The sequence below is a fragment of the Harpia harpyja genome, chromosome 17 (genome assembly GCF_026419915.1).
Source record: "Harpia harpyja isolate bHarHar1 chromosome 17, bHarHar1 primary haplotype, whole genome shotgun sequence".
NCBI lineage: Eukaryota > Metazoa > Chordata > Aves > Accipitriformes > Accipitridae > Harpia > Harpia harpyja.
Genome location: NC_068956.1, coordinates 3,837,760 through 3,862,204, shown reverse-complemented (window position 1 = coordinate 3,862,204; position 24,445 = coordinate 3,837,760). Strand labels below are relative to the sequence as shown.

The 24,445-nt window shown below is 43.2% G+C and overlaps 1 protein-coding gene across 7 annotated transcripts in view; it reads left to right on the top strand.

Moving 5' to 3' along the window:
- PAK1 (p21 (RAC1) activated kinase 1) overlaps nt 1-24,445 on the top strand; it is a 71,116-nt gene that overhangs the window by 18,120 nt on the left and 28,551 nt on the right. For 3 of the 7 annotated variants that reach the window (XM_052812726.1, XM_052812727.1, XM_052812725.1), the window contains exons 2-3: nt 8,063-8,141; nt 23,210-23,420. In XM_052812726.1, the coding sequence (XP_052668686.1) occupies nt 23,231-23,420 (190 nt within the window). In that variant the 5' untranslated portion in view covers nt 8,063-8,141; nt 23,210-23,230. Of the gene's footprint in view, nt 1-8,062; nt 8,142-16,525; nt 16,708-23,209; nt 23,421-24,445 lie in introns of those variants that run through there. The other 4 variants (XM_052812729.1, XM_052812732.1, XM_052812730.1 and 1 more) reach the window with 2 other exon arrangements.

Genomic DNA, 24,445 nt, shown 5'->3' with positions numbered 1-24,445 from the left:
GTGTCTCTCTTGTATACAGGAGCCCAACACTGGACCCAGCACTCCAGATGTGTCCTCACCAGTGCTGAGTAGAGGGGAAGGATCACCTCTCTTGATCTGTCACCAATACTTTTGTCTAATGCAGTCCAGGATACCATTTGCCTTCCTGGCTGCAAGGACCCATTGCTGGCTCACATTCAACTTGGTGTCCACCAGGACCCCCAGGTCCTTTTCTACCAAGCTGCTTTCCAGCTGGGTGACTGCCAGCATATATAGGTGCCTGGGGTTGTTCCTGCCCAGGTGCAGGACTTTACACTTCTCCTGGTTGAACTTCATGAGGTTCCTGTAGGCCCACCTGTACTTTCGTGGGTCCTCCTTCTTGAAGATTAGGAGTGACATTTGCTTTCCTCTAGTCTATGGGCACTTCTCCCAGTCTCCATGATTGATCAAAAATTATCGAGACTGGCCTCACAGTGACATCTGCCAGCTCCCTCAGCACTCGTGGGTGCATCCCATCAGGGCCCATGGACTTATTTTGAGTCCCCAAATGTAGATGTGAACAGAAGCTTCTGGAGAAGGACTAAGGCCTTGAGAACTCAGCCTGTTCCTCAATCCTCCTTTCTTCCCTTCTATTCCTCCCTCCGTTCCTTGCTGACCTCAGCACTCAATTACTGCAAGAGGCACTGCACTTGTATGACAAGGTTACTGTGGGTTTGGCTTTAGATTTAAAGCCTATGGATAATGTGGCTTTAAAGCCAGGAGACCTATTTTGCAAAGGTTCTCCTGCTGTGTGGAGCTTCTCCCAAGGTGGTGGTGTCATGCACGTAAGCAATTTGGTGTGTGTAGCCTGCGGAATGCGTTTTTTGTTATGCCTGGCTTAGGATGTGAGTCTGCCGCAAGGACTGACTGTGTGACTTCAGCTCAGACTGCCTTAATTTCCAAAGCAAATAGCATGAGTTATAGTTTCAATTGCTGCTGATAACCCAGCTGATTGTTATGTTATACATTTAGCACTCTTTTTTTAGTTCTTTCCTTAATTACTTATGTAAATAATTTTAGAAGACTTAGCATTAATTTTGGAGAAGCTGGCATATCAAAGGCTGTGAGGCTAGCAGCAGGTGCTGTAAGTAATCACTCTTCTAAATTAAGCAACACTTTCCAAGGCAGTAGGTTAATTTCTGGGTAAGCAGCCTGCATACAGATTCTTAGAATCAGCTGGATCATGACCCAGCAAGTGACTCCAGGCTTTGTGTAGCTTTAATCGCAAGAATTGTCTCACTGAAGCCTTTCATTTTTAGAGGAAACTGGGCCTGTGCTCGAGCTTGTTGAAATAGTGCTATCACATTGAAATCTCTGTCACCTGGCTCTGTGCTTGTCTTCATAGCTTGGTCTGCGCTGCTGTCGGAGGTGTATTTGGAGTATAGTGATCCAGGCAAGCATGTCAAGCTGCCTGGAGCCCCGGGTATGTACATGAGTGGCTAATGTTTATGCTGAAGTCTGTGCTGCTGTGGATTTCTGTAACTACTACAAGAGCAAGCAAAGTAGTGTTTGAGAGCTTTGTGCCATTTCCTTCACCTTTGTGCGCATGAGTGGATTTCTGCAAAAATCTTTTCCTCTAATATGACTAGTGGAGTTCTCTTGGATTCGTAAGCAGTAACTGTTGTCCTGTGGGATAGATTCTGCTCAAGTGAAGCTATCGCTAACCTGTCACTTATGCATTGTCACAGCTCCAGCCAACAGTATTCTTGCTCAAGGCTAGGAGGTCACCCACAGAAGTGTGGCTTGATCTTCAGAAGCCACTCTGAGCCTATGAGGTTGATGGGGTCAGTGGTGTTTGTGACTTGGTTTAACTACATGATTTTCATAGACTCTGCAGGGCTGTGAGGAAATTGGCAAAATCTTTATTTTGGTCGCTACAAAGAGTGTGACTTTGGAGCACTTTGTCTCACTTGTGGAACAGGAAGGTGCAGTTCTTACAAACTCAAGCTCTTTAAAATCTATCTTCCTGCATGAAGATCATGCCAAAAGGTAGGGGGAAGGGGGGAATTTCTATTTACAGGGAATCCCATGCAAAGTGGAATAAAGCAGAAATAATGCCCTTCTTCCAGGGAATCAAGAGGGGAGAGAACTTCAGAGAGGTGGAGAAAAAAAAAATGGATTTTTGGTGCCTCCATGTGACTGTAGACTGGGACTCGTCCCTCCTCTGACTTATGGTTGGTGCCTCCTGTGTCTGTGGATGTTCAGCCTAGTTATCAAGCTGGTGCTCAGAATCATACACCTGCTAAATAGAGCTGAAGCTGCTTTTCACACTCCTTAGCTTGATTTTTGCTATGGTCAATCATCTTCAGACAAAAATGCTCTTAGACTTGAAGCTCAGTGTTGGGATACAGCCCTTTCATGTGTAAAAAAATAATAATCCAGATGACAGGCTTCTGAAAGTTGAGCTCAATTCTCATGAACAGTGTTATAGAATGACATGGCTCTTTTAATTGGTTCAGGGGTCTGTAGTCTCTTCAAATAAATCTCTTTTATCTTCTCACTTTCTAGATTAAAACTTTACTGATTTCTTTGCTCTGAAGTCTTGAAGAGACACAGTTCACGTGCTAGTGCAGTCTAACAAACTCAATACTACTAAAACAGATTCTTACACTACAAGCAAAAATATTCTTTTGGTCTTTGTTCCTAGAGGTGGCTGCTTTGATTTGAATGAACACCTTGAACAAATCAAGAGTAGGGTTGATTCCCCAGTCATGTCTATCAAGTAGTGGCAGATTCTAACCCTACGTTCAGGAAGCCTTGTCTGGTGGAGTAGGCGCTGTCCTCCAGCTTGAAGAGCCTGATTGAGTTCCCTGCTCTATAATGGAAACAAGATGGATAAGCGACTTGGTTTTTTGATAGCTCAGCTTTACTCTGAAACCTGAAACCTCATGTGGCGCTGTGAGCAAAAAGTCCTCTTTAAGTGACATTCCAATTCTGTGGGAATTGGGACCAAAATATCTTTTAAAAGAAACGGTGAAGAGGAAATCATACTCATTGCTTAACGCTGACTCCCCACTCTTTACAGATCTTCTGACAGTGGATGCCTTGTGGGTTTAACAGATGGTCCGAATGCATATTGATGCACTCAGATCATGTGAGCGTATTCTCTGTGATGCTGTGAGATGCCTGCAAGGCTTGGAAATGGAGAGTTGCACTGGGCAAGAGCTGGGCAGACAGTGGTTTGGTGACGGGAGCACAGAAACGTGCAGATCTTGCACACATTTTCTGGGCAGCCTTTTCAAAAGGGGTCAGAATTTGACCTCTCTTAAATACTGTGGGTTTGGAGGCAGGGAAATCTTTTTTCCCAGATGATTCGGCTCTGCATGGGCTGCAAGAATTGAAAGCATCAGGTAATGCAGTGACCAGCAAATGTCTTGCAGGCCGGCTTTCTGAATGGACTTCTGGAAGAGAAAGCAGAAGACCAAACATCCTCTGCTCTGATTTTGTGGATTTTGGGAGGAAGTAGGTCATTTAAGAATACTGCTTTGCATCTTTCTGACTGATTGTCTTAAACTCAGTCTATCCAAAACTTTTTTCCAGGCTGCACGATGAATTTGTAATGCTTTCGGTTATCAAAAGTAGAACTTGAAAGAGAAGAAATCCTGTCCCTTACCAAGGATATCAATGCTGCGTTAGGGGGCTTCAACACATCACTAACACCAAAATACTACTCCACCAGTCTGTCCTCTGAAATAAAACGGGTCAAGCAAATTGCTGTTACGTTAGACTGAAACTTGGCAATTATGTTTGTGTGGCAATTTGATTCTGTTCTCCTAAAATACCCCTGGAGAACATCCAACTGTAGCTCTGCTCTCATCCCAAGACTACCCTGCAAATGCCCTGAATGATCACACATACGTGTTAAGCAGCAAGCTCTGATGGTGTGGTCTGCATACTTGTTAGAAAGCTTCAAAATCTGGTTTGCCCTCAGAGAGCTTTCCATTTGGGAGAGAGGAACTGATACTATCCCAATTTTAACTCTGGAAGAGGAAGGGAAAAGAAAAAGTTTCAGAAAACCAAGCTTTTGTCTAGGCTGTGGAGCCAGCTGGGTGTCTTGTTGAGGCTTGCCAGCCTGCCTTCTCATTTGGGGCTCTGAGTGGTTGACAACTGCATTCCGTCTGTGAAAATAAAACCGCTTTCGGTGTGGCCTATGAACCCTGGTATCCCATGACCATCCTCAGTCACAGTTATCGCAATGAGTGCCCTACTGACCAAAATAAATGCACAATCTCCTCTCTTTGTCCTTTCACAGCTATCGTTTGAAAAGCCTTCTGCTGCTTTTGCCTTAAAAATTACTTTTGAAGTTAAGGGTCCCTTTTGTTTTATTGACTATAAAGCGTGCATGATAATTACGGGACAATTGCTGAGTTAGCCAAGATACTGCAGTCGTTCTGGAGGACAAAACCCTGCTCTCACTCAAACTCCAGGGGCCAGGGATGAGGAATTTCCTAGGTTTTCTGCTCAGCGGTGACAGTGGTATCTGTGTGGCTGCTGTTTATTACGCTGTAAGTAATAGTTTAATGGACTTGCATGCAATAAATTGCTATTTCATGTTGGTGTGTGGTTTTCAATACTATGTCAGAGAATACTTATGCCTTTTAATTTGCATCATTCAAGAAGGCAGTATTTTAAAAATGTGATTATGTTATCAAGGGTTTGTGAAATGGAGGGCAGGCAGGCTTTTGCTTGCTCCAGAGATTTTTCTGTCTAGAGAATCCAAGTCATAAACATGACAACTATGGGATTTTTTTTTGGCTGCTTTTTTTTCTTTTTTGCCTTTTTTTTTTTTTTTTTCTTTGAGTCAGGCTTCTTTCCTTCTCCTGCTTTTGGATCACCTTAAAAATGACTAGTTTCAGGGTAAAATGCAAGCAAAGTAACTAATCTGTGGAAGTCTTGTCATTTGATAACTAAGTGCTGCTTTTAAATTGGAACCTGCCTTGTCTCTTCAGCAGCGTATGTGCTTAGCTCGACTCTTGCTCCAAAATGAGTTATGTTTCAATCTCTGAAAGACCCACTGTCTCTTGGCTATCTTTTAAACTTTTTTTTTTTGTTTGGGTTTTTTTCTGTTGGTCGTTTCAGGAAGCTGCTGTGATAGCTAAAGAGGCTGCACCAATTGCTTACATATTGTGTCCCAGTTGCTGCATTGATTATTTACAGGGATACAATCTCACTTGCACCACAGGTGTTGATCCTGTCATGTGCAAGCCCCTGCTGCCTCCAGGGATCCAAATAAAGGATCTTGTTAAGAATTGGATGCCGCAGACCCTATGCTGTTGTCAGTGAAATCAGTGACTTCAGTCTGGGCAGGATCCAGGCCCCCCGTTCAGAGCAGCAATACTGTACAAAGCCCTTGGCTCGTGGAATACATGAACTGGCTGTTGCTTGGCTCCCTACAGGATAAGGGTCAGATAGGGTTGAACAGGGCTTATAGCCGTTCAACTCTGGCATATACTTAACTAAGTAAATATTGACCAGATAAGAGGGTGGAACAGGGATGGGAAAGACCATCAACCAGTAGCAGACTGGTTTCCTGAGTAGCCATGCTGTTAGATCTGGGTGCAAAGGCACTCTGTGGGCAGCAATTGGCTCTCAGACCTCGATGCTTCCTGGCTGTAAACCCATCTACCTTGTCCCAGGTCATGCTGGGGGTGGTATTAGTTATTCTAGGCTTGTTCTGGAGGTATCTGTGGGAGAAGATAACAATTTGGGAGGTGGTGCTGGAAAGAGGTTCTAGAAGAGCATCTGTCTGGTTTTGGTGTGTTACTTATCTAATCACTAATAACAGCAGGGAACCAAACGTGGGGGATTTTTGCAGAAGTGAAGCAAAGTCCTGGATGCAACTGCTTTGTGGGTTTTTTTGCTTTTAAAAGTCTGGTTTGTTTGGCACTCAGTAGCTTTTGGAGATGTGTTTTTAGCCACCATGCTTTTAAAATCAGCATGCTAAAAAGCCCTGTTAATGTGGAATTGTAAGAATATGTGCATATGCAGACACGTATTGGTTGAATTCATTTGTTACAAAATACCCCCTTGGAAACCTCATCTCGGATGTTGTTGGCCTGTCCTTCACGTTTTGCCAATTTTCAGAAGCTGTCAGGTAGTACTGTGTGGGAAGTGTTACAGGGCATTATGGGATAAATCCTGAAATCCTAATTTGGGCCAAACTCCCACTGTTTTCAGTGGGTGTCTTGCTGGCATTAAGGCCAAGTACCCCTTAGCTATCACAGATGACCTTTCTGTCTTTTAAACAGAGAATTGGTGCCTGTATCTTGTATTACAGATCAAACTGCAGGATTGCAGCCTTTAAAATTTATACATTTGCTTGGATTTGTGAACAAGAAGTTGGTTAAATAAAAACATTTCCAGTAACTGTTCTTTAGATTCTCAGTAATGCTGGTGAAATGCCAGAGATCTGGAAACAGAAATTAGCTGGTGATTTAGAGCAGTGCATAAAGAAGACTCTCATTCGGTAGGGGAAATGCTGATGTTCTGAAAACTCTACTTTTCATAAATGGAGAAAATATAACCACTTCTATTTTAAAATGAAAACTTTTAATTCTTTCAAAATATCAGCACAAATTTCTTGAAACATTGTTCAGATAATTGATTTTTATTTTTTTTTTTAGGAAAACATTACTATGACATGCCTGCAACTGTTGTCAGAATATTGCTTTCCAGTAAGAGATACTGAATTGCATATATTTTAAAAGTTAATAGTTTAGAAGTAAGTACCTGAGGTTCCTGACTGTTGCCAAATAGTTGAGATTGTATGTTGTTCTGGCCTCTTCTGTCTGTGCAAGAAAGAGGAAAATGTTGTGTTTGTGTTGGCAACACTCACAAACCCAAAACAATATCCCAACAGTAAAAAAAGAATAAGGCCCTAAATAAACCCTTTAAAAAACGTTGCTGTGCAAACCTTGTCTGGCAGGAAGTCTTCCCAGCCGAAGTAAGAGCTCCTTTCCTTCACCTCAGTGGAGCATCATCGTTAAAGTCTGCCTGAAGCCGTCTTGGTGTCACCCATCAGGTGGTTGAATGTAGTGCAAGGGCAGCCTAAGAACTTGCTGAGCTGCAGTTGCGGCTCTGAAGCCCACACTGTATTTTTTTCCTTCCCCGCTTCCCCCTAGGTGGTCTTTGCCTATTCATACTTCAAGCTAGGGAGGGCTCTTCTGTCCTATTATCTGGGCTCCAAGGAGGAGGAAGGGTTTTCCCATCCCTCCATGCCCTCCTTTACCCTCTGCTGTTGAGTTTTCTATCAGGATTGCATACACAGATCTCTCTTTCTTGTTTTTTTAACTGAGAATGTGTTTCTTGTGGTAACTGAAGTTGCAGAAGCACCTGGAAGGGATTTTTTTCATGCTGTGTGATCTGTAACTACCTGAATTGCCTTTCCTTTAAAGAGGTGATTGATTGGAGGAGGGCAGAGCAAACAAGAAGTACTCATACTTCCCCCCTGCTTCTTGGTGCCTCCAAGATCACAAATGAGGTCTGTGTGAGAACTGGGACAAGAGCTTGCATCTCCCAAGTACCAGGACTGTACTTCATGCGTTAAACTCAAAATGAGGGTGTTGTAGTACTGATCCCAACTCTTCTACTGATTTTCTGCTCAAGGTTGTCACTTATCACCTCTTTTAATTTGTCTTCATCACTAAACTGGGGCCTTTGATGCTGTTGACTAAAACCACTTGCTTCAGATAAGTAGCTTGAATGGTGTGGCATATGTCTCCTTTATAGCCTCCCTACCACTTTTTGTGGCTTGTAACTGCAGAATTGGTGAGGTTGGCAGGAACTTCTGCGGATAGTCTAGTTCAACTCCCGACTTAAAGTGGTGGCAGCTGGAACAGTTTGCTCAGGGGCATGTCCAGTGTGGTTTTTTGCATCCCCAAGGACGGAAACTCCATGATTTTTCTGGGCAACCTGTTATGTGGTTTGGTTCTGCCCCCCGAGGAAAAAAAGTTTTTGGTTTTGTTTTTTTTGTTGTTGTTTGTTTGTTTTGTGTTTTGTCCTTCCCTCCTCTTCTTACATTTAAATGGAATTTCCTGTATTTCAGTTTGTGCCTGTTGCCTCTTGTCCTGTTGCTGGATACCACCAAGAGGAGCCTGGTTCCATCTTCCTTACACCTCCATCAGGTATTTACGCACATTGATAAGATCCCCCTGAGCTTTTCCTTCTGCAGGCTGAACAGTCCCAGCTCTCTCAGCCTCTTCTTGTACGTCAGATGCTCCAGTCCCTTAATCATCTTTGTGGACCTTTGCTGGACTCTCTACAGTATGTCCATGTCTCTCTCGTACTGGGGAGGCGAGTACTTGACCCAGCTCTCCAGTTGTCTCACCAGCCCTGAGCAGAGAGGAAGGACCTGCTGGCAGTGTCTTTCCTGGTGCATCCCAGATGCTGCTGACCTTCTTTGCTGCAGAGGCGCTTTGGAGGCTCATGGTCAACTTCATGTCCACCAGGACTCCCAGGTCTTTCTCTGTACAGCTGCTTTTCTGCCAGTTGGCTCCCAGTCTGTGCTGGTGCCTGAGGTTATTCCTCCCGAGCGGCAGGGCTTTGCATTTTGCTTTGTTCAACTTCACGAGGTTGGTGTTAGCCCATTTCTCCAGCCTGTCCATATCCCTCTGAGTGGCGGCACACCCATCTGGTCTGTCAGCCACCCCTTGCAATATTGTATCATCTTAAAGCTTCCTGAAAGTGTACTCTGTGCCGTCACCCATAATCTTTCCTTTATGAAGAATCCAGAGCCCTGGATGAAGTGTTTAATGAATCAAATCTCTCAACAGTTCTTGAAAGTACATTGCTGTTCACTGGGGAAAATCAGGCAGAGATGAGGTAGCTTCCCTAGCACTTAAAGAACATTAAATACTGTGCCTGGTAGTGAAGGACTTCATCATTATTATTTAAGACTTTAATTCCTTGAATCTCTGACAATTCCTGCAATACCAGCTCATGCCCAGTGCTAACACCATAGCAACCTGCTATAAGTGTCGCTATATACTGTTGCTTGTCGGCCAAAAGCTGGACAAGGAATGCTTTCTAGGGTAGGAAATCCATGGGGTTGATAGGAAAAGTGCAGCAGAATGAGAGAAAAATCCCATTGTAATTAAATAGTATTGCAAAGTGATTTTTTTTTTTTTTTTCCTCCCCTAAACTGTGCCCCAGAGGAAATAGGGGCATCAACTGAAATTTTCTCAATGCTTTTTCTATATCCCCCTCCCCCAAAACCTACACCCTAGGCACAGTTGAAACCTCTGGGCTAACAGATGGTGTTGAGAGGGGGAGGGAGGGAGGGGGAACAATTTGCATCTAAATAGCTGAAATAAAAAAGGGTCATGTCCCACAGACCAGCCCCACTCACCTGCTGTTTAAATCCCCCTGAGAAATGGGCAAACGCGGTTAGTTTTTTAATGTCTGCGTCAGCTGTACTTACTCTCTGAAGCATTCTGCCCTAGAAAAGCTGCAAGCCCGTGTATCTTGCTGGATGGATTGTGTTCTGGCCCCAAAATGATGAACTCTTAAGGATTTGGTTCTTTGAATGCAGTTGACAGCTGTGTCACTTTTGTTCAGCCCTCCCATCAGAGTGACTGCTGCTGTTGGCTATCAATTAGCGCAAATACTAATGGTATAGAAAAGGTTCAAACCAAGTATTACCTCTTCCGTCAGCTTTGTACTCGCACGGCTGCATGAGTCAGTCTTCAGAAGTGCTCTTGCCATATGGTCCTGTGGCCTCATGCCACAATATTCTGTGCTGGGTTTGTGTGTGTGGGTGAGATGGGGTTTGGCCCTAGTGACCACCAAGCTGCAGCACAGCAGTGATCCTGATCCTGCAGGACTGTGGCACAGTTCGGTGTTGGATGGCTGTGCTTAATCCTGCACGTGCGTGAAGCCAAGTTGCTCTGGCTTTCTGACTGTGTACTGTAAAAATTTGCTGGGTTAAACTAAGACCTTGCTGCTTTGTAATGATTTTCTCCTTGAATGTAAAGGTCTAAAAGTTGTTGTAACTGTGGTTCTTTTGGGGGTGGGGAGGGGAAAAGAAACACTCACCCACCACTTTTACATATTCATGGAGACCGCTGTGGGTCTACCCCCTGTCCTAGCAGCAAGGAGTGAGCTTCTGTCTCTTCAGGCAAACTTTCTCAAAGTTTAAGGCTGTGGAAAGCCTGTAATAAGGAAAATCCTCCTACTTCATCATAATCACATGCACTGTTGACACACACTGAAACCATCCTACCTGATTTCCCAACAGTATTTGAGGGATGCAGGCAGTGGAGGAGGCAAGAGGGCTTCACAGCTGAAGTTTAGTCTTACTACTAAATACCAGGATGAGCAAAACCTATTTCTACCCACCAGTTCCTTGGACTTCTACACTCAAATGCTAAAAATAAATAACATGAAGATGGTCTAAGTGGTTCAGGAACTTTATTAGTTTTGTCTGTTGGCATCTTTTCCACCTCCCAGTGAGCCAGAGGCATTTGGAGTTTGAGTTTGGCAGACTTGAGGGCTCAGCAGGATAAGGAGTGGTGAAGGAGATGGCTGGGTACCCACCACTGTCTTCTGTGTGTTGACCTGGTACAATAAAACTTCTGCAGAGGAGGATTTCTGTTTCTGGAATTGGAAGACCTTGAATCTCTTCTTTCTTCCGCGCAAGCCTGAAGGGAAATTGTGAGGTTAACCTTTTCTGAGCTGCCCAGTCCTTCCTCCCACAAGTGTCTGGGAAGAGGAAATGGGCTCAAGAAGTGTCTTCGTTTTCTTTTCTCATTTAATTCCTAAGTGTATTTCCATATAGTGAGTGGTAGTGGCTGAATAACCTGTATGCGTGATGTCAACGTGGATTTGGGCAATAACCTTGTTTATATGCCTCTGGGGAGTTGTTTTATTTATTTTTTTAAATTAATATGGATTCCAGGTAGTAGAAACAAGATCCGGTATATGCATACTTACAGAAGTAACTAGGCAATGCCTAATACCAAATTATATGAATTCAGAGCTGTCTATTGTGCTTTATAACTTTTTACAGCTGCTTTTTTTTTTTGTACTTTATATCACTTGAGGATAATTATGTTTTATAAATGGTCATATGATGCATACTCGCTGTCCAGGAGTAAAGAAAATAAGTGAGTTACTTGGGTGGTGCAACTTATATACACATATGCACACATACACATGTGTGTATATATGTATGTATATGTGTGTATATCCATATGTTTATACATGCACACTCTCTACTGTATTACATACTCTGCCTTTGCCCCGCTCCTTCTGTCCTTCTGCTGTCTTCCCTTGGACCCCAGTTCAGTGATACATGCAGGTAGCTGGCCCTGGCAGCTGTGCTGGCTTGTGCTGTTGCTGTCTCCTATGGATAAAATGCTTGTTATGCAGCAGGGCCCCACTGAGCATGTGAGAGCAAATCCAGAAATGAAAGATGATTTCTGAAATACTTCTTTTGTTTTTTTTTTTTTTTTTTCCAAATAAAAGCATGTAAACTGTGCAGCTGTAGAAAAGGTGCATATTACTTTTTGAGAAAGGAGGCAAAGGGTGGAAATATGAGGAAATACAGGCACTCTTTAAGGTGATGTTTGCAGGTAGTGGGGTGAAGAACAGGAAAATTGTATTTGTTGGCCTGAATTGTATGCTTCTTTTATTTTATTGTTTTTCTTTTTATTTCTTTTTTTTTAAGCGGCTTGCTTAGGAAATGACTGACTGACACTGGAACATTTATTTCTCTGTCTTCCTGGGCTCTCCAGCTGGGAGAGGAACTTGCACAGAAAGGACCATTCTGGTAGTTTACAGTGTTTTTTCAATCACTTTCTGGGCGCAGAACTAAAAGATTAAAAAAAGATGTGCTGGATTGGAACCACGCCTAAAGCAATCCTTGGGATAATAGGATTATTTGACTGATTTTTAATTAAAATAGAATTCTAACTAGATAATTTTGAGCATGCATTCAGCTCTGGTTTGTTGTTATTTGTCTAATTGCCTCATAAATTAGAGATACCAATATTCTAATTCACCCTCTCCCTCTGAGGACACTGATGTTAAGAGTGTGAAACGATACGTAGATTATAAACAGGCATGCAAGATGGAAAACAATCTTTAAAGACATGAGCCAAAACTTATATCTTCTCTTTACCTGCGATGTCTTGGCAATGATGAATTGATATTTTTCTCTATTTATTTCTCTGTCCTGACAGGTCTTTCAAACACTTAGAAATGTAGTCTGAGAAAAATGCCAATAATCTTAGCCTTTGAGGAAGGAGCAGTTAATGAGTCTCTAAGGAAATATCCAGAATACAGATGCTCTGTGGGGGAGAGAAGGTTAGGAGCCACCAGAGCAGGGGCTGGAGACAGTACATCATCTCGGAACTAAGATAGAAGCTGTCTGCTAATAACGTAAGACATAAAAATGACAGACTTGTGGGCTGATTTGCTCAGGGCTGCTTTTTCAGAGTCCATTTCAAAAAGTTGTGATTTGGCATTTGACCACTTCTATTTGAGATATCGCAGTTCTGCTTTGTCAGAATGAAAGCATTAGTTTTTTTGCAGATTTTTAATTTTATTAAGGACTGAAACCCTCAGGGGGAAGTTTCACCTATGGTGATGTAAATTCAAACCGTGTTAGAAGTTTAAAGAATGTATATTAGGCTCAAATCTAACTTCTATTTTTAAAGCTAAAAGGGACCTAGCACAATGGCAGGCCACAAATTTGTATGTCTGTTTTACAATATTTTAATAGAGTAACAGAGACTGATAAACCTTTGAGGCTTTTGTTAAAGTAGAATATTTAAGCTCCTCAGATAAAACTAGATACACATTGAAGAGTGTTCACAGAAAAACAATGGTTATTTCCAGCCTGAAGTGACTTTTCTTAAAAATAAAAGCAGCCAAACGTGCATATCTTGGGAGGCTGTGAATCAGCACCTGCAAATACTAGCAGTACAAGAATAACCAGGAATGGAGGAAAACTCAGCTCAAAGGAGACAACTGGAAAGAAAGAGTGGAAGGAGCAACCTCATACTTGCAAAGGAGAGGGTTTACTTAAGCCACCGGGTCTTGCTCTGTTCTGGATTGATTTACAGGATCTCCTTTCCCGCAGCCAGCATATTTGATTTCACTGCATCACTCTGCAAGGAGTGTAAGAACAGGAAAGTGGGAGTTAGTGCAGGTTCTGCCACAGTGGGCGTACGAATGTGAGCTTCAATAAAGAAGGAGGCAGCACTTACATGAGGCAGGGTGTAAATGCCATAAAGTGGATGGGGCAAAATTGGTTTGCAAAATGCAGCCCCATGCATTCCTCCTGGATATGCTCAGCGGCCAACGCTGAGATTTCTTGTGGGCTGTGAAATAGCTGTTTCCAAAACTGACTGCCCTGTTTGTATCTGAGTTTTATAGCAAACAGAGCTGTTACTGTAAAGGTGAGAGGTGAAATTGTAGTGTGCTAGCTATGGAATTTAAAATACCATTTTACACTCTCTGGCCTTGGATTTACAATAGGGGAGAGAGAGAGTGTGGGCAGGTAACCTGGGCTGGATGCTGAAATGAGAATTGGTTTGAGTGCCTGAACACTGAGGAAGCTTTGGGATTACGGGTAGGTAGCAGGAACCTCTATGAGAGTGTGCTGGTAGTGAACATCCTTGAATCTTCATTGTTAGAATTAAGGAAGGATGATCAGAAAACTCTGCATCTTGATCAGCTGCATGCTGTGCTCTCATAGCGAGGCTAATTCACATGCTGATGACCTTAGTGGGAAGTAGCCATGGGACTTCAGCAAGGTGACTTACAGTGATGGGAGGGAATACTACACTGAACAAAATGCCTTGACTCGCATGGCTTCCTAGAACATCAGTCTTTGGTTGTTGTCTTCATTTTGGAAATCTGGTGAGTTTTGGTTAGCACTTAGAAAAGGTACAACACTGTCTATAGAGCTTCTTGGCTGCTCAGTAGTGACCATAAAATGATTTTTAGCATTTTAAGTACAGAGGGGAGATGCAACCAACCTGACAAAGCAGTCTTGAGATGAATAAAACATGCATACTGGCAGTCCATCCATCAGTGAAATCAAAATTCTGCTGAATTTGCAGTTCATATTGTTGCTAATTTCATGATGTAGATGCTAGTCCACTGGGAATTGGATTGAAAGAAGCAAGTCGCTGCAGATGCTGACAGGGCTGTGCATAGGAGTTCGATCAGTCTCCGCTGGATTGGGTTTTGTGGCTGCAGCCGATGTTGCTGCTTCATGAGAAAGAATGAGTTTTAAATAGGTAGCAGTGAAGATCCATGCATCCTACTTAAAGCTGCTTAGGTAATCATAGCAAGAACACAGGAGAAGAAGATCTGTGCCCCAGAAAGACTTACACAAAGATGTTGAGGAAAACCTTGCCTACTATTTCAGGTGCTGTTATTAACTCCTGCTCCTAATTACCTAGTGCCTTAAAATGGGCCTGCTACTGCAACAATTGATGCTCTTATATTTCCTTTTTTTCAATGGAATAAAAATAGTTCCCTTGGCTCATGGGCTTTATTTAACTGAGTGCTAATGCAGAGTTGTGTCATAATATATTGCAGAAACAGCAGTTCCTTTGTACCAGTCCTATAGAGCTTTCTGTTCTCTACTGACATACAGTAAGTATGATTGGGATCTGAGTAAATGATGTGATAAAAGGCCTGATGGTACCTCCTAAAACCAAACTGCTGCTCATTAAATTAAATGATGATGATTCTTGCTGATGAATGCTCTGCAGTGCACTTGGTAAAAGTAAGGGAAGTTTAGGAAAGCAACACCTTGCCACAGTATACTTGCTACACTTACTTCTGTACATAGTGGGACTGTAAAGTAGATACAGTAGGGCGTTTTGCTAGATGGCATATGATTATAAACACAGAGCTGATGCTCTACCAGCAAAGAAGGCTCTACTGTGAAAGCTCAATTAGGTGGAAACCCTAAGCTACCTTAGGCTTTTTCGTTTTGCCTTTTAAATGAACTGCTGTTAGAGCATTATATGTATCATAATTGAAGGAGTAATCACTGCAAACTTGAAGCAGATTTATGTGCAGTTCTCAAATTGTTTGTCTGTACTGGTGCTAAATTAGCTCTTTCAGTTCTGGGTATTTGACCGTGCTTTCCTTGTAGGCAAAATGAATTAAGAGACAAAAAGCTCATGTTTGATGCAGAGCTCATTCTGTCTTGGGAGAACTATTCATTCTTCCTCTTTCCCCAGCTTTGAAGAAGAACCAAAACTTTAACAAAGCAATGTGAAACAGAAGCAATCTTTGCGATTTCCTTTAATTGAAAACTACTGCCAGTATGAAAATCCTGGCTAGCAATTAAGGGAATGTGACAGCTTTGCCAGTCGTTACATAAATACTACAGAGCACAGGGCTTCCTACTGTCATTAGCTGCAGTGAACACAATGGAGCTATACACAGGAGTGAGTGCTACTCTGATGATAAATGTTTGCATTTCCAATTAGTACTGAGCTGTTGTGGCATTTCCCCCTCAGTTTATCTAATTGAGGCTCTTGGATGGCTTCATCCGCTAATGATGCTTGTGTTGTCTTCTTGCTGTTTAGTTTCCCAGCAAGAAAGGAGTTGAATGAGTTTTGCACTTAAGAACATTGGTTTCCTCTTTGCAGGTCTCTGCCTTGGTGTCTCTTCTCCTCAGAAAAACTCACCTTTTGCAGGTTAATACAAACTTTCTGCTATTTACATGCTGTGGCTTTTTGCTAACCACTGCATTACAGTGTCCTCTGTGTGTGTGGGATGTTGTTGACTTGACCTGACAATGTTCTAGTTTTCTGGCATATGTCTTGCCCCCACCCCCGCTGCTAAATAGCAAATGTCAAATCTCTGCATTTAACGAGGTGCAGTTTTTGCAAATACCTATGTGTATTTAAAATGTGAATACATTGTACTCAGAATTATTCCACATGAGGGGATAGAAGGGCTTAATTCTGAGCCCTGTGCTCTATGTTCATCTTCTGGATTGGAAACTTTTGAATGGAAAAACGATTCATGATTCGGCTGCTTTCAGTTGCTGTTGCTGCTAATGTGCAGTTTGGACTCTAGAGCCAAGTAACTTAGTTGGAGAGTAGCAGTGTGTGTGTGTTAATATATTTTCTTTATGTTGCATCTAGTCATTTCCTCTGGAACACAGATTTCCTCCAGGAAACCTGCTTATATGGGCTTTGGGTATGCTTTGACATAAGGGGCCTTTATTTTTCCCACCCTGCGTAGCAAGCTCTGACTCTAGTCGCTACTCTGACTTGTGCGGTTGAAGCCCTGCCTTCCTGTGAGCGAAAGTGGAACCAGAGCCAAGGCTGCCCTGTATGGTGGTGGAAAAGGGAGGCTGTCCTGACATCTGCAACAGTGAACTTGCTTGTTCAGGCATGTAGCTGGGGGAGGGAAGACAGCACGTCTGGAGATGAGGAAATAAGGAGGATGATTTGTGGGCTGAGAACTTTTAAAAATTATACTCTTGGTTCCTTCTGTCTCAGTTTGGATTTTCTTTCTTTCTTTCTTTTTTTTTTTTTTTTTTTTTTTTTTTAAATATGGATACAATTTATTTCTTGTGGGCTGTTTAAAAGCACTGTTAGAATGGGGTAAGTGCTTAGTCAAAATGAGCAGGCTGCTGCCCAGGGACGCAACAGCTGGAGCTGGTCTCTGCAGCTTTCAAAGCTTGAGCTACTTGACTGCAGCACAAATAAGGTGAGTTCACCGTGTACTCCAGGTACTCAGACATAGCTGGCATTGACTGTGAAATGGTTATTGTTTGACACTGTCAGTTATTCATGAAACAACCGAAGCTAAGTTGAAGCATGGCAATTTAAGATGGTGTTGCCTGTCTATAGTTTTGGATTCAAGCCTAATCTGGTGGAAAGGGCTTGACCTGCCCCAGTGCTACTGAAACCCTCTGTGTGTCTGGGTTACTGTCACAGCGGTCATGCATGGGCCCACACTGTGGAAGCTGGCGAAAGCGGGGCCTTGATTATTTTGAACAAAACAGAAAGAAGCTTCCTTAACTTGACTGAAAGGAGAACTCTCCTCTGTTGCTAGGAATCGAGCTGTTATAATTAGTCTGTTCTTCTTTATAAGCATATCTGTGTGGTGCGATGGGTTAGCATGTGTATCTGCCCAGGGAGAGATTTTGCAGCTCTCCTGCCCAGAAGTAGTGGCCGCTGGGGTGGTGTCCATGTCCTCCTGCAAAATGCGGGCTAGGGAATCCCACCCAGCAGTTCTTTTCATTTAGCCCAAACAGTTGGGGTTGAATTAAAGGCTTTTTTAAAAGGGCCCTCCAGTCTTTTGGCTTTTCATATTCCAAGCCATGGAGTCCTCCAGCATTCCTGTTGAGTTGTAACTGGTCAGTCATCCTTTATGTCTAGCACTATGGAAATAATGCTGGCAGTGGAGCAAGACTGCAACCAGTAGTTGGCCGTCTGCCATGAGAGTGTGTCTCCCTTCCCCCTCCTCACACCCACCCACTCTGGCTGTAGCAGTGAATACACTCTCTTCTAAATGTGTACTTACTTGTAATGATTATTGTTTCATTTAATTTAGTGATTTCATCTGCATCTCTAGGTGTTGGCAGCACCTGCAGGGGTCTAACAGGTAAATTCTAAAGATAGATGAGGAAACAGTGCTGTTTTGTAATTCTTTATTTATTAGAACTTTATGAAAACGTGGGTTGTTTTTAATTCACATGTAAATGTTGGGTCTGGGCTGATGCATTGATGGCCCTTGACCTTTTTTTTTGTTCAATTGGCACACTTGCACAGCACTCGGGTGTGCAATAACTGGCTGGTTGAGACAGCTAGGTGCTACAGTTTCTGGGTTTTTTAATCACCTCTAAATGTGACAATCAGTCTGTCCTCCCTCAGGGTGTGTGTATTGCTGCTGCTGCCCTTTTCTGTCACAGCATGTGTCCCAGATCCCATAAGGACACCTCTTGCCTCTTTTTTCAGGTGGAACACATGCAGAATGCCTTTCCTTCAATGTGAGACTGAAACTTAGTCCCATGTAAAGTAATAAAGGAAAAAAACCAAATTAGTGTCTTTTCATCCTGTATCGAAACCCAGCTGGTAAACTCTGCTGTTAATTTTCTGCTGGGATTTGGATGAAAGCATGACACACGGGGAGGGAATCTGCTGCTTGCAATGTGTTTGAACAGAGCTGGGGATGGCCCCTGCTCCTTCCCACCAGAGCAGTGTGAGGAGGAAGGAGATTTTAACTGTATGTGTGCACGAGCAATCTCTAGCCATGGGGTGGAAGGCTCGTTCTGATCAGGATCAACTCAATTAAAGGTCAAGACTCCTCCTGCCTTTTTTGTAGGCAAGACACCCTTTCCTCACCCTGGCAACAACGGAAAAATAGCATCTTGGAAAAATGTGAGATTTCCTTCTGGTAGTAGGCAGAGAGGGAAAAACAGTTGCTGAGCATCTCCCTCCCCACTCTCTTGTTTAATATAGTTTATTCATCTGTAAGTTGTAGTGAGTAACTTACAGCTACTGTCTTGCCAGACTGCATGAATTATAGATGGCTCTTTTATGAGTTTTCGTGTTGACTCCAGCAATTAGTATGCGTTGGACATAGTTATCTTTATGGCATCTACTGTAGCGTAGGTTTCAGCTCCTCTGACTTTTTAATTGCTTTCTGTTTTAGCAATCAGTCATCTGCCTGTCTTGCTAAGGAATGCAAAGAAAACACAACCAGCCTGATAGAAACTTACAGTTCAGCATGGAGCATCAGGTTTGAAATGATGTGGTTTACCAGAAGAAAAATGACATAAATAGAGGATCTTTGTTCTCTTTTTTCTTTTTTTTTTTTTGTTTTGTTTTGTTTTGTGTGTGTGTTACACACAGTAGTGCCAGAAGGCTCCACATATGTTGGGGTCCCATTCTGCTAGATGAATGGTTCAGGAGCCTGTGCCTGTATTACAGGAAAACTACAGGCATAAACTTCGTGATTTTGAGCCATATATACTTAACACATATCAGCAGACCTGCACACATCTTTGCACGTCTGTGTACTCTGAACTCTTGGACACTGCTGTTGGCACCTGTGGGTGCCGTCTTCTGTTCAGTACCTCCGCTTGCTCTGTCTTGAACTGCTAAGTGGTTTCCTAAATCTCTGGTCCCCTTGTGTGTGGTTGTCTGTCACACTTTCCTGTCTGCAGAAGTGTTTTGTAGGTGTGAAAGGAGAGTTTGTCAGGTCTGCTGTTCGACTCTGTTGAGGCTGGGGTAATCTAATTTAGCTTAATGGGCTTCAAGAGTTGGTGGGGAGGGGCAGGGAGCATTTGAAGGCCACCATAACTTCGCTTACGGCAGTCACAGGTTGCAGTATGTAATAAAACTTTTCATAAGTACTGTGTGCTGAAACAACTCAAACTTTCAATACTCCCAAATGGCTGTAGAAACAATAGTCCTACATCACGACTATGCCTTCCTAATGGTGTCTGTGGGGTTTGGTTTGAGTGCTGGTATTTTAATATATATAGTAGTTGAGAATAATTGTGTCTGCAGCTAAAAAGTATTCCCTCATCTGACTGCAGTTGTAAAGTTCATGTGCTGTTTCATTGCTTCCACTGTTCACTTAATCATATCATGGAAACATAAGATGAATTTCTCAAAGCACAGTCATGCTGGTGTGAAGAAGGAAGGTACTTGGTCCAGTGACGCTTTGCGTTCCTGAGTGCGCCAAGCAGAGTGACTCACTTCAGTGGCATAGCGCTGATGTTACGCTGGCTGGTGAAGCAATTGCCTGGTGCACAGAATTTGAGCAGGGCCTACACAAGGGGAGTTGCTTAAAGCCTGCTTACGTGTGAATTGGCAGGAGATTATTTTAGGAAGAAGAGAATTTGCACAGTCAACAAGGCTGTGGTGAGGGAGATAGCCACCTCTGTAGCCACTCAGTATGGCTTTGTGCTCCAGCACTCAGCTCGGCTGTAAAGCCCTGGAGAGGTGGGTGTAATTCTGTCAGGACAGGGTTTCCTCCACGTACTTTGAAGCCAACAGAAGTTTAAAGTATAACCATGCTGAGTTTGGGGGTAGACTGTGTCTCCGTATCGCAGTGGGAGGACTCATGTAAGCAGGTTTTTGGTTTTCCCTTTAAATATGTAGTGGGAAAAGGCTTTTGGGAACCCTCTAGGATAGTGCTGCTATTACAGCGTATAACTTCCGTACAATCAGTCTCTCAGTTTGTGGGTTGAAGGATTTCTCTCACCCCCCATCTCCAAACAGATTAAATAGCTCTTGTAACTCCAGACATAAGACTTTGATGAAGAGGAGGGTATGGGTGCTTGAGCGATGGAGAAGAAAGGAAAGGGTGTACTGTAGGCTTTGCCCACATGAAAGCTGCAGTTATCAAATAGGTGTAAAACAATATTGTTTGTTAAACTACATAACTTCTGAGCAGTTACTTGCTCATTCAGGGAATAATGTAAGATAAACAAGAGCTTGTACTGCCAGTGTTTCTAGCCCTGCGGTAAAACAGTAATTCACTTGTGCTCTATCGTTTCTGACTGAGAGATTTTGAAAAACCCTTTTATATTGAAGAAACTGTGAGCAGATGTCCCTGGGGTTTTGCACTGGTGGAATTGAGAGTGAGGATGCTTGACATCCAGAGGTTATTCTTAGGTTTTCATGGTTGGTTTTTTTTTCATTTTCTTTCTTTTTTTTTTCTTTTTTTCCTTATGTTCTTTTCCTTCCCGCAGCACTAGGCCAGCCTCTGCCTATCATCTGAGGGGGGTTCTTCCTCTTCTCACTTATTTTTCTCCAGCCTGGAGCCACGTGCTGCTCTATTATCTTCCTTGTACGACCCTTCTGTCTGCTGTTGCATCCATTCCCCAATACAGTAAACTTTACTCTGTCCGCTGCTTAGTCCCGTGCCTCTGACAGCAGGCAGCAAGCACCAATTCTCACCTGCTCACCTCTCTGCTCGGTGGGAGAGGGACAAAGCAATGAGGCAGTCTCCCCTGCCATCTCAGCCATGCTTACAGCTCCAGGAAGTCTGGCTGGTGGGGGGATCTTTGGATGCACCTTTATTCAAACCCCTGTGGGGTAAATCATAGTGTTGCAGTAGCACATGTAGTGCCTGCTCCTGGGGAGGGCCATTTGGTAGGCATAGAGCTGATAACATTCCTTTTCCTTCTGCTTCCCTATTTGCAGCATATTCCTAGCACCCTCCCAGTAATTTGCTTTCTCATGGTTAAATAAGCATCAATGCAAAGAATGCAGCTCTTATGTGGCACTTCTGCTTATGTCGTTTCAAATGCTTTAGTTGTGCCAGTTCAGTACCAGCCACTGACACTGCGATGTGCAAAGCCCATCAGTGAGGCCTCAGTATCTTCATCTTGCACAAGATATGTATGCAGCAGTGACTGCCAAATTTTTCCACTGCTTAGACAAGGAGAGTTGTCTTTTGCACCACTTCATGGCTGGCACTCCAGCTGTCACTTAGTTCTGCTCTGTTTTATACTGGAGAATGGCATGAGGCTGAAGCCTGAGTGATGGGAGATGCACAGGGCACATGCCAGAACACACCCAGACAAATGCACAGCTAATTTCCCCTCACCCCTCCCAAATGCCAAAATTATCCCACCGTTAAAATCAATACCCCAAATGCTGTATTTTAAAATTCCATTGCATAGTTGTGTTGGGAGGAAGCAGCGTTGGGGTCAGACCTCTTACAAAGCTCCCTGTGTGCAAAGGCTTGTCCAAAGCCTTATGGGCTGCGCAGTACTGCCAGCCCTCCCATTTAAGAGCAAGTGTGAAGAAACTGGGAACGAAAGAAGTGGAGGGAGAAGGTGGAGCTGCAGACCAGCCACAGCTTGGCAGGTGACAGCTAGGGAACTGCTGCTTTCAGCAAAGTCTAACATACTGCTGCTAAGTGCCGTCTGTGGGCAGCATTTGCCTTTCTTAGCTCCCTGCAGCTGTGAGAGCAGTGTACCCTGGGTCCAAATCTTGGCAGTTATGCTGAGCATCTGTAGCTTGGCCAAAGAAGACTAGCTGGCTCGTGTGTGGTTGTAGGACTGCGGTATGGTTGTGGGATCTGTTTGGAGTGTGACCCAGTGTGGTTCCTCTGAGCCTATCCTGTGGAAAAGCAGCTCCCTGGAAGGCAGCAGTGATCTCGGCTTTGTAACTGGACGTCTCACTTGTGGAGAGCAAACCACTTTTGACTTTCTGCCACCCAATTATTCGCCCTGAGCGAAACATCTTCCTTTACTGCTTGTGAAATTCGTAAAGCTGTTGAACTGCTTTTTCCACCCAAACAGAAACCGTTCCTGCTTTGGTCTTTGTTCTGCAGTTAACTCCCAACTTTCTTTTGAGAACATAATGCAGACGAATCCAGTTTCCAGAAGGATCTTGCTGCAGCCAGGCTGTGTCTGGAGTAATGCTGATCTCATTTGGGTGGAACAAGCTAGTTGTTGCAGAATAATCTATTACCCTGTTCCTAAGCTTCTGTCTTTAAGTCCGCACAGCAGGGATTATTTACTTAAGGATTTATGTGTGTGTTGGGGATCTAGTTTTGTTTGACCCTTCCAACAGAACAAAATGCAGTCAACTTTCCGGCAGTTTGAATTGCGCCTGAAGCGTGCCACTACTGTGGAAAGCCCAGGGCCAGCTTGGGACCCACGAGGGCCGTGGCGCTGCATCTGAGACGACGTGGGTACAGCTCTGCAGCTTCCCGGCCATCTCTGCCTCTGAACCAGTTCAGCAGCTTTTTAGCAAAGGAGCCTGAGCGGCTGCATTGAAACTCTGAGTGCAAACTTCAGTCTCTCTGTATCATGCTATGCTGGAGACTGATGCAAATCTTTTGACATAGTTTTCAGTGGAACCAGCATGGATCTGAGAGGTCTTACAAGCTTGGCAACTTGTTGGCTCCTCTTGGGTATCCCTGTTCTTTGCTACCTCGTATTTATTGCTCTGCCTCCCCACCCTGCAGTTCTGCTCCAAGGTTTCCTTGAGAATTGGCTGTATCCTGAAACAGGCTTTTCTTAATGATCAATAATACAAACACTTGAACACAGTCTTGTTAACAGAAAAAATTTGGAGTTTAAGTAGAATTTGTTGCGTTGACGCTCGGTCTGTGTTGATACGAGGTTACAGGCTAGTCTGCAAATACCTGCTTGTGGTTTATTTGACAGTGTATGATTCTAGTTTACAAAAAATAAACAAATAAGGCTTCTTATTTCTTTTCTTTTTCCTATTCCTAGTAACGGCCTCTGCAACTGAAGATGTCTAACAATGGAGTTGAAACAGAAGACAAACCGCCTGCTCCTCCAATGAGAAATACCAGCACTATGATTGGATCAGGAAGCAAAGATGCTGGGACTTTAAACCATGGCTCAAAACCTTTGCCTCCCAACCCAGAAGAAAAGAAAAGGAAGGACCGATTTTACCGTTCTATTTTACCAGGAGATAAAAGTACAGTATTTCGTCTCTTCTTATAAACCTCCTGTCTGAATGTTGCTCTGAAAGACTTCACTTGAGCACCTTGATGCTTAGTGATGGTTTAGGTGTTAGAAAATGTTGTGTGTTTGTTTCCTGCACAACTGTCTTGGTCATTTTGGGGTACATCAGGTGCTGGCTGTAGACCTGTTTTTTCTAATCATTAATCCTGCCACATTTAATCCATCCTGCTTACTCTGTTCCGTGCCTTTTTTTTTTTCCTTTTTTTTCTTCCCCTTAAATTACAGGAACAGTGTCCCTGAAAACTGGGACTAGCTCTGCCACCTCCCAGCCTGAATTTTCCTTAATGGTCTTGAAAATTATAAATTTTTGTACCAATTACAAGCTGGCCGTTTAAAGCTGGCATTGGCAATTCCTTTGGTGGGGAGCAGGGGGAGGTCTTTTGCTTGTTTGGTATTTTAAGCAGCAAATAATTTGGGTTAAGCATGACTAACAGGCCATCTCCTACCAGGCCTGTCATATGTTACTGCATGGTCACTTACTCTGTTCTAGTGTTTGGGTCAGGCATTGTCTACTTGCTGTTAAGAATAATCTGTTACTGCAAATTCTTGTACATTTCTTGTGAACTGAAGGATTTTTCTCCTGTTATAGGGACTGTGACAGATGGAAATGGAGATAGGAACTGTGAACTGTACATGAAATTCTAATTTTTGAGATCAGAATATTTAAAAAAAACCTCTCTCTCATTAACCTTTTGAAGTGATGTAAGAAAAAAAATATCTCCATCCCCTAATATGTGCTGGTTTCTTTTTATATCTGACCTATTTTTTGGAGTTCCTCTTTCTAATCCCTCAGCTTTTTGTAGAGTCTGCATTGCAATGGTATCTGGACACTGGGTAACTGAAGTCAAGCCTTGGTATCTTCAGCTTCCTGGGCTTCAGGAGGGAGGCTGCCTCCTTAATTTTTATTTGTGAAAAGACTGATTGGAGTCATAGTTTCACTGCTTTAAGTAAGCAAGATGTAGGTTCATTTTCTACAAA